The 13,227-nt window shown below is 56.2% G+C and overlaps 2 protein-coding genes across 6 annotated transcripts in view; one reads left to right on the forward strand and one right to left on the reverse strand.

Moving 5' to 3' along the window:
• Positions 1 to 2,080, reverse strand: part of DIDO1 (death inducer-obliterator 1) — a 51,405-nt gene extending 49,325 nt beyond the window's left edge. Inside the window, exon 1 of one of the 3 annotated variants that reach the window (XM_045886084.3) lies at positions 1,949 to 2,080. The gene's annotated coding sequence lies outside the window, so the exon portion shown is untranslated. Of the gene's footprint in view, positions 1 to 669; positions 1,667 to 1,922 lie in introns of those variants that run through there. The other 2 variants (XM_045886081.3, XM_045886085.3) reach the window with 2 other exon arrangements.
• Positions 2,081 to 2,245: 165 nt separating this feature from the next.
• GID8 (GID complex subunit 8 homolog) lies at positions 2,246 to 13,222 on the forward strand. Of its 3 annotated transcripts, none has more exons than XM_064573454.1 (5): positions 2,246 to 2,392; positions 5,132 to 5,261; positions 6,280 to 6,476; positions 6,943 to 7,140; positions 7,894 to 13,222. In XM_064573454.1, the coding sequence occupies exons 2-5, from the start codon at positions 5,144 to 5,146 to the stop codon at positions 8,065 to 8,067; spliced, it is 687 nt and encodes a 228-aa protein (XP_064429524.1). In that variant the 5' UTR covers positions 2,246 to 2,392; positions 5,132 to 5,143; the 3' UTR covers positions 8,068 to 13,222. The 3 variants fall into 3 exon arrangements, with proteins under 3 accessions (XP_064429524.1, XP_064429525.1, XP_045742046.1); XM_064573455.1 differs by lacking the exon at positions 2,246 to 2,392 and adding an exon at positions 2,505 to 2,918; XM_045886090.3 differs by lacking the exon at positions 2,246 to 2,392 and having other exon boundaries at positions 3,393 to 5,261.
• Positions 13,223 to 13,227: the final 5 nt, after the last annotated feature.

Here is a 13,227-nt window from a genome sequence, read left to right on the forward strand (position 1 = left end):
CCTGCTGCTTGCTCGCTACATCCACTGCTTCTCAAAGTGTTAAACACACATCTGTGTCCCCCTCACCCTATTCACCTCTCAACTCACTGCCCTCTAACATTGTCCATTCCTGCCGTGTCCCTGAGCTCCTTGTCTGTCACCAACACCTGTCAAGTAGACGATGGGGCGGCCCTGCTGCACTTGACGCTGCTTATCTGCGTCCTCTAAAACCCCCCACCCCGTGGCTTCCGCAGAGCCTGCTAAGCCCCCTGGTCCCCGTTCAAGCTTCTTTGCTGACTTAATAGACAACTTCTCTGGATAATAGCCATTTGTTGCCGTCCTTCTGGATTCTGGACTTCTCCTCCTCTCTACGGTCTTTCTCTAAATAGGTTTATCAAATGTCACATGGTGTCACTGTCAAAGCTTCACCTGCAGCCCTCGTCACTCCCTTGAGCTTTTGCCGTGTCCCCACAGGCACCACCGATTCCCCATCTCTCCTCCCCTGCCAGCCCCCTGCTCGTCAGGACGGCTCTTCCTCGGTTGGTGTCACCACCATCAACCTCGGCAACCCGGCTACACATCTGAGCGCCATCCGGTCCATGAGCTCAGTCACCGAGGACGGCTAATAGTCTCTCCTTAGGTCTCCCTTCGTCCACTTCTGCTGAAACTGCCTGCAGTTAAGGTCCTTACCATCACTCCTCATTTGCTCCTCTGCATGCTCAACAAATATCGGCGGAACTCCTCCCACACAATGGAGGTCTCAGCTTTCGTGAAGCTCACACATTTGCGGTGCATCAGGCCTCAGCGACAAAAATGCCGTGCTAAAGAGATCCAAAGGGATCGTGGAGGCTGCAAGAGACGCTCCACTCGGCTTTGCTTAGGGCAAGCCTCCCCGTTCTGAGCAGCTGGCCCGGGGACGCAGCCCAGCGGGAGAGGCCGGGGAGGGCCGCGGGAGTGGGGAGGCTTTCTGGCTGTGCTCACTTCGCGCCGCCATCAGGGAGCCTCCGAGGAGTGCGAGGAGCACAGGCACAAGGCGAGGTCGCCCGCGCGCTGTGGCTCCCCGGCTCCCCGGGAGGGGCAGCCGCAGAAGCAGAGACGGTGGGCGCGCTGTTCTGGGGCGGGCTGCAGACAATAAAAGCAGCCCGCGCCCACCCGAAAGGAGGACGTGGACTCTGCACGCCTCGGGCACCGGCTGGCCGCGCAGCCGCGATCCACGGAGACGGCACGGCCGCAGCTGTCTGGGGCCGCAATAGTCTACCTCCGCAGGGCTTCGCCCCTCGAGCTCTTCCTTGTGTGCCTGCGGAAGGACGCGAGACGCCGGCGCTCCTCCGCACACGCAGAGCTGACAGCTGGGAGGTACATAGGGTCAAGTCGTTGCGGGGCGCGGAACGATGGGCACGCAGCACCCACGCGTCTTAGATTTGGGCCGGAACGTCGGGCCGCCGGCTCGGCCCTCGCCCGGGGAGAGCCGCGAGCAGCCACGGCCGCCAGGCCTGACCGCCAGACCGCACTGCTCCGCGCGGCAAGTCCGAGCCCCCTCGCGTTCCTCGGCTCACGTGGGAGCAACCCCACGGCACCACCGAACCCCGACTTCTCGTTCAGGACGAGTCGGACTTCCTTCCCGACGCCTCCCTCGCTCCCGCGCCCGAACTCCGCGCCGGCGCCCCGCTGCACTCCTGCCCCCGCGCACGCCCGCCCGCAGCCCCGGCCCGCCCTGGCGCGGCCGGCCGGCCGGCTCCCCGAGGGCGGGCCCGTTTCTGCTGCCTCGTCAGGCGCCGAGCACGCCGCCACGGGCGGGCGACCCCCGCAGCCCGGCCCAGCCGACGGCGCGGAGAGCTCCCGCCGGGGCGCGCTCGGCCGCCTCCCGCCAGGCCCGCGCGAAGGCAGGCGCCCGGCGGGGCGGCGCGCAGCACCGGGCCCCCGCCCCTGCCCTCCGAGCTCACACAAATGACGGAAGGGGAGCTGGGACCTTCGCCTCCGGCTCAGTCTAGAAGCCGCCGTCGCGCCGCGAAGTTCCCCCACAACGACACCCCGACGGCGGCCATCTTGCCCAGGGTCGGCCGACGCCTTTTGACTCTCGCGCCAACCCGTAGAGCGAGGGCGCCGCGAGCGGACTTCTGCGCAAGGGCGGAAGCCGGGGTCCCGCGCTTCCGGGCGGCCGCCGCGCCCCGCCCCCTCGGGGGAGCGCTTGATTGGCCGCCGGCGCGCGAGCCTGCGCTCTCGCGCTCTCGCGGGAGGTGGCTGAAGGGGCGGCCGTCGGTGCGTCTGCCCTCCCGCTCCCCGCCCCCGCCCCCGCCTCCGCCGCGGCCCCCGCCTCCGCCTCCGTCCCCCGCGCCTCGCCGCCCTCCGGGCTCGGCCCGGCCCCCCCGAGCGGCCGCGGAGAGCGCGCAGCGCGGGAGGCGGGATCCGCACGGTAAGATGGCCGCGGCGGGGCCAGGCGGCCGGGCTGAGCTTCCCCGCGGGAGCGCGGCTGGCCGGCCGGGGTGGGGCTGGGCGGGGGCCCGGAGGAGCCCGGGAGGGGCGGCGCTGGGGGTCGGCCGCGGCCCGAGGCCCGCGCAGGCGGCGCGGCGGGGCCTCCTGGGTTCGCGCGTCCGCTGCGCCCTTTCCCCCGGCGGGGGTGGACTGCTGAGCGCGCAGCGCCCGGGCGCTGTCGTCCGGTGTTTATCCTTGAAGGGAGAGCGTTTCAGGGCAAGGCTCGGACGTGCGGGGCTGGCGCCCGCGGAATGTCGGCCGTTCCGTGAGACACCGCACTGTGCTCCTGTGGGGAGGACGGTTTTGGGGACGGCCGCGTCAGAGCGGGCGCTGAGCCGGTGGACGTACGCGCTGCCGTCTTCGGACTCGGGAGGCTTGCTGACGTTTGTGGCGTGTTTAACTGCTGAGTTCGTCCTGCGCCGAGTGCTCCCAAAGTCGCTGTCGCCGGCAGTGGGCCTGGTGGGGCGGTGGGTTGCTTCGGGGACACCGAGGGAGAGGCGCCTTGTCCGCCCTGGCGACCTTGGGCTGTCTGGGAGCGGGAGTGTGGTCTGGGTGAGGTCGCACCGCCGGCAGCTACGGGACACGGGCCCTCGTGGGGGAGAAACCTTCGGTCCGTCTCGCCCGCTGCCTTCCTCCCTTGCTGCGAGGTGTCGGCTCCCTCCGAGCACGCGAGGGCTTTGTCGTGTGCCCTTGCTTTCCTTCCCACGCGGTCTTCCTGGGCGACCTTTGCCCAACTCCTGGCCTTCGATAGCCTTGTCTGGCGGGTGTCTCCCTAATGAACGTTTCTAGCGCTGAGCCGGGGGCCTATAATCCAGGGGCCTGCTTGACTTCTCCAGCTGCGTGTCCGAGAGTCAGCCCGAACTTGCCCTACTCCTCAAACCTGTTGGGGCCTTCCTCTTTCTCTGTGGCCCTCTCCTCCAAGGTATCAAGCGTGAAAGCTTCAGCCGGCCTCAAGGGCTCCTGATTATTATTTATTTTTTTTTTTTTTAAATCCCTCGACCTTCAGTCTAGCAGCAAAGCCACCGACTGGCGTCCACAGAACCTTCGCCTGCTGTGTCTCTGACTTTCTTGGCACTGCTCTTGTTCGCTGGCTTTCCTGCTCAGCCCACTTCCACTGTTGAAGTTTTTAATTTAGCGAAGCCATTTAGCATGCACTTTGCTGGCATGAAGTAGTATCCCCAACCTACAGGTCACTTAGGAAGAATCGGAAGTAGTAGGTAGTAGGTAGTGGTGGGCTCACCACCCGTTGTAAGAGCCCAGCTGGTGCTCCCGGGGCCTGTCCGCCCTGCCTTGCCATGGTAACCACCTCCTGAGGATCAGGTCTTAAAACAACAAAACACTGCACGTTCGTGTTTACTACTGTTTTTGTTCTTTACAAAATTCTGCCACACTTGGGCCTCTGCTGCAACTCACTCCATCCAGCTGGTTTGTAAGAGTCATCTGTGTGGCTGTGCTCATATTTTAACTGTTTTAGTAAATTCTCTTATGTGACTACATGATCAGAATCCTTTCTCAGCAATTCTGAAGTCCAAATAGCTCTGAAAACCAAAAGTTTATGTGTGTGTGTGTGTGTGTTTTAACTATTTGATGGAAAAATCTGACTTGGTGAAAGCTTTTGATGACTTCTATTTCAGTCAGTGCGGGTACTCAGACTTTCCCCCAAAGAAGTAATATTTAACGTGGGGTGCTGCCCCAGACTGCAGGGAGGATGTCGTGTGATGTAGGTAAGTTGTGCCATATAGGCTTTATACAGCCTGCAAAATTACCTGCCCAAGGGTTTTGGGCCTGGGACTGTGGTTCTGTGAACCACAGTCTGTCCGTGCTGCTCTTGAATGAACATCTGGGTGGGGGGCTCCCACGTTTTTGCCATTTTGAGCAGTGTCTCTTGTGAGTGGGCCCATGCGTGTCTGGTGCTCAGTGGTGAGTGGTGAGTGGTGAGGGTCTGTCTCGTGGGGTTGCTGGGCTGCAAGCAGCATGTGCCAGCTGCGTGGATATGTTTGCAGTTCCAGTCTGCTCTGACAGCAATGTCAGAGAACGCAAGGGAACGCTCTGGCTGTGTCGACACTCGGTGTCGTCAGACTCCTTAGTGTTGGTCGGTCTGGTGAGTGTCTGGCGGCGGCCTTCTCACGGGCACTGTGTCAGAGTGCACGCTTCCTCAGCTCCTGCCCCTCGCAGCTGCCCTTTGTGCCTAGAAGAGAATTGACCTAAAATCCTCCCTCAGCCTGTATGATACGCCCCACCTCTTGACCTGGCAGTTCGGAGGCTCTCGGCTCTTCCTTGCACACATCCTGTCTCCTAACATCCCAGCCGCCTTTCTGGTCCCTAAGCCGCCTTTGGGTGTCAGGTCCTTTGCACTTGCTGTTCTCCAGATTTAAATCTTCCCATTCTCTGTTACTTCATACCGTGTCACTGTGTTTATCTCTGAAACAATCACAGTTGTCATAGAATTCTTAAAAATTCTTTCTTTTTTTTAACTGAAGTGTAGTTGAGACCCAGTATTAGGTTAGTTTCTCGCGTATAATGTTGGGATTTGACAGCTGTCTGGCTTGTGCTGTGCTCACAGGTGTAGCCGCCCTCTGTCACCATCCAGCCCTCTTGCAGTGCCACTGAATGTATTTCCTATCCCATACCTTTCATTCCTGTGATGTTCATTAATCTTTAAAATATTTTTTTCTTGTAGAAATAAGTCAGAATGAGTTATGCAGAAAAACCTGATGAAATCACGAAAGATGAGTGGATGGAGAAACTCAATAACTTGCATGTCCAGCGGGCGGACATGAACCGCCTCATTATGAACTACCTGGTCACAGGTAAGGGCTCAATGAGGATGCTGCCTGTGGGACGCAACTCTGCCTTTTTGTACACACAATCAGCACTTTGCCATCGAAGTTCCTTGGGAGAGTGAAGTTGTGTTTGGGCATTGTAGAAAACACCATGCTAATTTAATAACTTTGTGGATTACCAGAGTAAAGATAAGGTCTTCTGGAGATGAGATTGGTATTACAGGTGTCTGAGCCTTTTTAAGGCAAAAACCTGTCCCTTGATCTTTGACGTTTTTACAGTTAATCAAGATAATTAAGAATGTTCTAAAGTACGTTGAAAGTCCCGAGTAACTGATCTCTTCTGGCCAGTCTGGTAAATTATACAGGACTGTTTGTAGAAGGTGCACCTAACGCAAAAGAGAAAGGGGGAAGGGCAGAAGCATACAGAAGCAAACAAACGGGGTCTGTAACTGACAGTCCTTCCTGATATCGGGAAGGAAAAGGGTAATTCTGTACGTGATCAGAAAATCCAGCTGTTTCAAACAGGTATGAGTCTCCTTCCCATTGTTCACAGTACTCCCCTTCACCAAATTAGTCAACCTTTGAAGGCGATGAGAAAGTGTCTGCCCATAGCTGGGGTGGGGGGTGGGGGGCGGGGACGCACACACGCAGCTTGGATGTTGAGGAGAACTGTGGGCTCACGAAGAGGCAGGAGTGGCCAGGTCCCTGCAGGCCGTGAAGCACACCTGCAGCTTCCTTGCATCTGGGCCTGGCGCCGCAGCCCTCTTTAAGGAGCCCATAACGCGCTGGGCTTCGTGGCATTTTCACCCCTGGCTGGTAGGTGATGAGAGCGTTTTTGGATGGGATGGGAAGGAGTGAAGTACATTCTTTCCATTTTCTGTATGGGCGTAGTAGTAAGTCACAGATGTTAATACCAAATCCCTAAGAAAGTGCGGGTCACGTTGAAGGTTATTTATTTGAGGTGAATGGGCTTTCTAGGGATAAAAATGCTTTGCATTAACATCTGGCTCGATTTCCGAGCACTGAAGATGGTTGTCATTTACAGAGGGCTTTAAGGAAGCAGCAGAGAAGTTTCGAATGGAATCTGGGATTGAACCTAGCGTGGATCTAGAAACACTGGACGAGCGGATCAAAATCCGTGAGATGATCCTGAAAGGCCAGATCCAGGAGGCTATCGCATTGATCAACAGTCTCCATCCAGAGCTCCTGGACACAAACCGGTACCTTTACTTCCATCTGCAAGTGAGTTTCCATTGAGAGGCATCTGGTTTGTGGATACTCCATAAGGTTACATGTGGTGATTCAGAAATCACAAGGCTAACTTGCATTAATAGAGTATCGTTTTAGTTTGCATGGGGAACGGCTTTCATTTAGCTGTTGTCTTTAGTATTTCAGAAGCTGTTCTTGCTTTAAAAATGCTAATTTAGGGGCACCTGGGTGGCTCAGTTGCTTAGGCAGCCGACCTTGATTTCGGCTCAGGTCATGATCTCAGGGTTGTGAGGTTGGGCTCTGCTTGCTTCTCTCTTCCTCTCCCTCTGCTGCCCCCCCCCCCACTTGTGTGTTTTCTGTCTCTCAAAGTTTTAAAAAATGCTATTTTAATAATTCAGGGATGCTAGGAAGTTGTTCTTTAAGCTGTCCTTTGACTAGAAAGTAGTGTTGCGTGCCCAGGCGTGGGTGTGTGAGCCTGTCTGCCTTTGCCGGTGACCAGCAACAGCACCTCATAGAGCTGATCCGCCAGCGTGAGACCGAGGCGGCGCTGGAGTTCGCGCAGACCCAGCTGGCGGAGCAAGGCGAGGAGAGCAGGGAGTGCCTGACGGAGATGGAGCGCACTCTGGCCCTGCTGGCCTTTGATAACCCTGAGGAGTCGCCTTTTGGAGACCTGCTTCATATGATGCAGAGGCAGAAGGTAAGACCACCGAGGGGGTCCTCCTTCCCCGGACAGGGTGGGGCTCAGGAACCACAGTGTGACCATGTCTGGGCGAGTGACGCTCGGTCACAACAGCATCTATTCTTCCCTGACGTGGGATCTTTCACTGTGTGAAGCCAGGAACGGAGCGTTGTGACTTATTTTACGATTTTCAGACCTCTTTGTCAGCTTCTTCTGTATCTTAATATTTCTCTTTGTTTGGAGACTCTTGGAAATAGGTGTCCTAAACATTTTTATTTTAAATCCCTTGTTTGCGTGTGAACCTCTTCACGTCCTTGCTGGTACTTGAGTGCTGCAGTCCCCGAGACGGCCCGTGACTCCCCCAGAGGCAGCGCCCTTTCCTGCCGGGGGCTGCCACTCTGCAGGCCTGCTGCAGGTGTCCCTCGAGGCTGGGTCCGGTGGAACACGGGTCACTCCCGCCCCGGTCTTCTCTCTCTTCCCGTCCAGTACCCCACCCTCCCCCCACCACCCCGAGCCTGGCTTGTGGCATTTTACGGCTCTCCAGGCCAGATGGGATCGTTGCTGACTGGACCATGCGCTCCTTCTGGGCGAGGAACGTGTGTTTAACATCTGCTGGTGTGCCTCCTGGTGACGGGCTTCATGTTCGTTTAAGTAAATGATGAGTTCATCATGTAAAAATGGCTTCCAAGAGGTATAAAAAGCACGTGATAACAGACTCTCGCTGGTGCTTTGCATGTGTGGTGGTTTTTATTGGATGTATTTATTTTCTAGGTGTGGAGTGAGGTTAACCAAGCTGTACTAGATTATGAAAATCGTGAGTCAACACCCAAGCTGGCAAAATTACTGAAACTCCTCCTTTGGGCTCAGAATGAGCTGGACCAGAAGAAAGTAAAATATCCCAAAATGACAGACCTCAGCAAAGGTGTGATCGAGGAGCCCAAGTAGAGTCTGTGCCCGTGGCCCCGTGCTTCCCCGGCTTGGACTCCTCGGAGCAGCTGTCTGGGACTGAGAGATTTTTACTGCAGTAGAGAACTCTCCCCCCTCCCACCTTTTTTTTTTGACCTGGCATCTTTTTTAAAGGGAAAAATGGCCCTTTTGAGCGCTGGAAAACTTGCAGTGAATGACCTGTCTCTTTGGAAGTGTGATGCAGACTCTGCTCGGGGCGTGCCCTGAAGGCGTGGATGGGCCGCGCTCCTGCTGTGGGGCTCCTGCAGGATCGCAGCCACCACGGAGTGCTCGGTTATGAGGGAATATTGTTAAACTGAGGCCTCCCACTCAAATCTACAAAAAGCACTGATCGTTATTTTGCTTTCTGTTAGCTCGTAGGCAGAACATACGTTTTCTCAGATCTCCTAAGACTCGTCAGGCCTTTGTGCAGAAGTTTTTTCTTACCCCTTGGTTTTTTGTTTTTGTTTTTTCATAGGAAAGACTATATAAATTTGTAAATCCTAATTGAAAGATTTCTTTTGTGTGAGGGCATTGAGTTTGATTTGTTTTCCCTTTTGGTCTGGGTTGTGTGGCTTTTGGGGAGAAGTGTGCGTGAGGGATGGGGCTGTGTGTTTTTTAATTTTTTAAATATATATTTTGGTGCTGGTTGTGGTGAGAGACTCTTTCCTAGTGGATCAGTGAACCTTCTCTTCTAGGCAGTTTTGTTGAAAATAAAGGTTTCTCTTTGATCTCAAGAATGACCAAAATGGCCTCTAAAAAGTTTTAATCATCTCAGACAAACCTGTTGCTTTCGGGGCTTATGTCCTGGTGGTGGTGGCATTGCATCAGCTCATCCCTGCGGCCAGAGGGCCCCTCGGCCTGGTGTGGCCCGCGTGCTTGGGAGCAGACGCGGCGGGGGAGGGAGCGCCGTGCTGCCGGCTGTCCCTGGGCCGCAGGTTCCCTAGCTGGGAGCGCGTGCTTGCCTCAGGAGGCTGGCACCACAGGTCGGCGTGTGCCCGCTGTCTCGTGCTGGTTGTGAGTTCCCAGGCGTCCTCATTCGGCACTTTCTCAAGTCCTGCCACTGTGCAGGCGCTGGGACGCAGGTGCCCCTGTGACTTGGAGTGCGAACACGTATGTGTGGACGCACGGCAGGGGCCGCTGGGCTCAGGTTCCGTAGGGCGGCGGTTACAGAGCCAAGTCTCGTGGTGGTGACGGTGCCCGGGAGCGCACGTCCTCTGGTAGGAGCTCCCAGCTGCTGCGGTGGCTGGGACTCTGTCCTCCCTGGGTGGATCCTGGTGCCGGGACGGGGTCTGGCACCTGGGGCTTCGTGGAGGTAGATGCCAATGGCAGCCGAGTCGCAGCGAGCGTGTTCCCGCGTCAGGCAAGGTCGGGCAGGCTTGTGGCCGTGCCTGTAGGTCAGGTGGTGGGCGTCTGCTTGCTGGGCCCCGTCCCCCATCTGCCTGCAGACCTGGGCAGCATCGTGAAGGGCTGTCATGTCAGCTCTTCTCTCACTCCCCGTCTGCTTTCCACCTGCACTCTGGGAGTAGTGGTTTTCTCCAGTGGGCAGGAACCTCCGGCAGGGTCGGCTGCCCTGGGTGGTCACCGATGCAGAGGCAGGGTGATGCAGGCTCTGGGGGCTGTCCTGGCCTCTGACTGCCCTTCTGCTGCCCTTGTGGTTTTGTGAGGATGAGGGGGGGGGGGGGTCTTCTCAACGCCCAGGAGCGGACGTGTTTCCGCTCTGACCAGCTCAGCAGTCCTCTCCAAATGTGACCTTTCTTTGGGGCCATTTCCTCTGAGGCTTGAGGGTATTAAGAGCAGAAGGTTTTAATCTTCAGGTAATTAATCGTCACACACAGCAGAAGCTGGAAGAGAAATACCAGCAGAGAGGTGTGGGTAAACCTACGTGTTTGAAAAGCACCAGAGAATTCAGCATGTTTCTAGTCAGCTTTTATTAGTCGTGTATATAAGATCATTTACGTGCATAATTAATATATAATCACCCTGACACGTTTTTCACATTAGAGGGTGTGAGATGCGTAGTGACGGGAAGTCCTGTACGCGGAGCCACCCATGAGCCGTCAGGGCCCGGACGGGGTTTGTCACGCGCAGGAAATGTGAGTGAGCGGCTGTAGGACAGAGTGCTGGTGCGCGCCCACCTGTTGGGGCCGTGAGGGACGTCACGGGCGGGTGCTGCCGCCAGTGGTGGCCACGTGTGGTGTGATGGGGACCCTCCGCTGTGCTCCTGTTGTCCTCGCCTCTGTCTGCGGCCCGGGTTCGGGTTCGCGCCTCCTGCGCTGTCCCTGTCTGGGGACCTCTTCAGCAGGAGTGGCTTTGTGGACTTCCCTGTTTGCCACCTTTTTGCAGTCTCTGTGTCTTCAGCCGGCAAACGAAATTAAGCCATTTTGAAGTATAATTTGATTTTTCTTCGTTTCCTTTGGATCTTGCCGTTGTGTTTATTAAAATGTAATGTTTTACATAGTTTATTCTTTTTACGTTTTCTTGTGGAAAGTGCCTTGAAATAAATAAAATTTGAGAATATTCTGGTACTCTGTGTTCCTGATACCATGAAGTTGTGTGAGGAATAACCCCTAGTTTGGAATCTTTACGCGGCATAGGGATTATTGCAAATCCAACAAGAGCTAATATATTTTGCCATGTGAATTAAGGTTCCCAGGCTCTAGAAAAGGCAGATGTGTTTTGGGACTGGTCTTTGGGATGGACTGAAGACCCCATGTGTGAGTCCTCGGGGTCAAGGAGGTGGCTCTTCCCTGCAGTCAGGATGCCTCTCCCGAGGGCAGTCTTTGTCAGGCAGGGTGAGGTCTGTTTCCTTGGACAGTGTTACTTTGGGGGAGGGGAGGAGCCGGGGGTTTCAGAAAGAACTGTACATTTTGTGCTAAAGGCAATGGTGTCTTTGGGGTAATGGGGCAGGACCCGCTTCTGGGCGTTACCGTGGAGTCCCAGCAGGAGCAGAAGGCCAGACCGAAACCATCAGGCGGGCTTGCCTGCCAGCCGCCGGAGGCGCTGAGCCGTGCACAGTAGGACGTGGGGGCCAGGCTGCGCGGCCTCAGAAGCCCTGTGGTGCAGCATTTTGATAGGTTATTCTGACACCACGTGCTTCATTTTCACAGCGGGCATGTTTCTGTTTCAGAAATGTGTTGCTTTTTCGGGTTTAAGAGTAAATTGTAGTGTCCGCATTGGTCATGTGACTTTCGTATGAGCCTCTGCACCCCTGGTTCCGAGTCCGCTTTGTTCCTGAGGGTGTGTGCCCGCCACAGCGTCTTCTGAAAAATGCAGAGTAGGTTGCTTTTGCTGCCTGTTCTTAATTTCATAGTACAACTTCTATGTTTTTCTCAGAGGGGTTATCTGGAAGGTCTTTTGTACTTTTCCCCGTAAAGATATTCTAATAAGAATAAAGAATTCAATACGATACATGTTCCGTTGGAAGCCCATCTGTGAGAACCGGCGGAAGGAAACTTAGTCTCACGCATCTTTATGCTCTGCTGCCGTTCTGTTCCCTCTGAGCGGCGCCGTCCGGGGTCCCGTGTGCACCTCTGAGATCTGTCGTCTGTTCTCTAGAGCTGTGGTCCTGAACTTTCAGTTTGGTGAAGGAAATAGATTGGGGTCACCTGCTGCATGATTTTAACCTGAAAAGTTATTTTTTTTTAATACTCATGAATATGTCCAGACTTTGAAAGTAGAGGGGCTGCCGCGGTGCGCGCCGGGCCCTTCTCCCTGTAGGGCTTGTGCCCCGGCCAGCCGGGGCTGTTAGCGGCTCGTGTGAAGGGCAGTTGTGGGACACGTGACGGAGACTTGGAGTGACAGCTTCCCAGTGCCTTCTAGTGAGTGCAGAAGTGAGGGTGCCTCGTGCTGGAGCCGCGGCATCATGGGCTGTAGCCCCCACGGGTTTGTGGACACTGGAGAGGGGGAGGAAGCCCCCCGGCACTCTTCCCCAGGCGGCGACGGCGTCTAAGCCCTTCTTCACGCCAGCGCATCCCTCTTTGCAGGAGGCAGTGTGGCAGTTCGTGGGGATGTCCCCACGCAGAGCACTTGGCCTGTGGCTTTGCACTCAACACCATCTGAGGTGTTTGGCTGGGACCACAGTCCCTGGTGCGTGAGGCCTGCCTGTCTTGGATGTTGTGCCTTAATTCCAAGATGCCATCGAGGCGCTTTTCCCGTCCTCATCGTGACTGACTTCCGTGGATGTGAAGACAGGGTTTGATGGGCCTTTGGTGTCTGTGGCTGAGCTGCTCTGCCTCTGCAGGACACCAGGCCCCGGCTCCAGCGACCTGAGGTCCTTGGGGGCTGGGGGGATGGTCTGGGTGAGCTGGTCATCCTATCGCTGCACCTGCGGGGCAGAGGTCTTTCTCGTTGCAGGGAGCATGTGGTAGGGCTGAGATTCCTCTGCACTTAGGGAAGTCTCCCAGCTGGAAGGCCAGGTGGATGGGTCTGTTCTGACCGTGGCGCAGAAGAACGTCTGTCTGACTCCTCTATACTCAGCTCCAACCAAAATCATTGGCAGAAGGAGTGAGAGGTGGGGGCAGTGGATTTATCTGCACGTACCTTCCCACCTGGCTGCACGCTGAAGCAGGTCACACTGCAGGCCCCCTGCCCGGCTGTGGACGTGGCACAGGCAGGTGGGCGCACTACGCTGTGTGCCGTGGGACTCTGCCTCCCACTGGAGCCAGGGACGAGGAGGCAAGGCTACAGGGACTGCTGGACTCAGGTGTCGGAGCACTGCCTGCCCGGGACTTCTCCCCCTGCCGTGCGGCCACAGACTCCTGCAGGCTGGGTCTCCTCCGCCGCAGACCGAGGTGTCACACAGCTGGCATTCTCCCAACTGGCTTTTGAAAGTGGAGCAAGCCTGAGGACCATCGAGAACTCCTGGCTGGGCGGCAGGGGCCCCGGGGGGTGGGGTGGGGTGGGGCAGCAGAAGCACACAGACCCAGGGGGAGGGGGCAGAGCTGGTCCTCGTGTGGCTCCAGACTCATGGGCCCCAGCAAGTCCTTAATCTCTGGGCGTCCAGGCGTAATTTTAGTGTGAAACAGATGTTGAACAGCAGTGTTTTCAAGACTCAAATAGTGAACTCACCAGCACTTTGAAAAGAACTGTTCCAGAACCTTCAGGAATTCCACATGTAGAACCTATATTACATTAAATCATTTATTATCATAAAGTTCA

This window comes from Mirounga angustirostris, unplaced genomic scaffold (assembly GCF_029215605.1).
Source record: "Mirounga angustirostris isolate CCGP_5_RB_7025 unplaced genomic scaffold, mMirAng1.0.hap1 SCAF_10, whole genome shotgun sequence".
NCBI lineage: Eukaryota > Metazoa > Chordata > Mammalia > Carnivora > Phocidae > Mirounga > Mirounga angustirostris.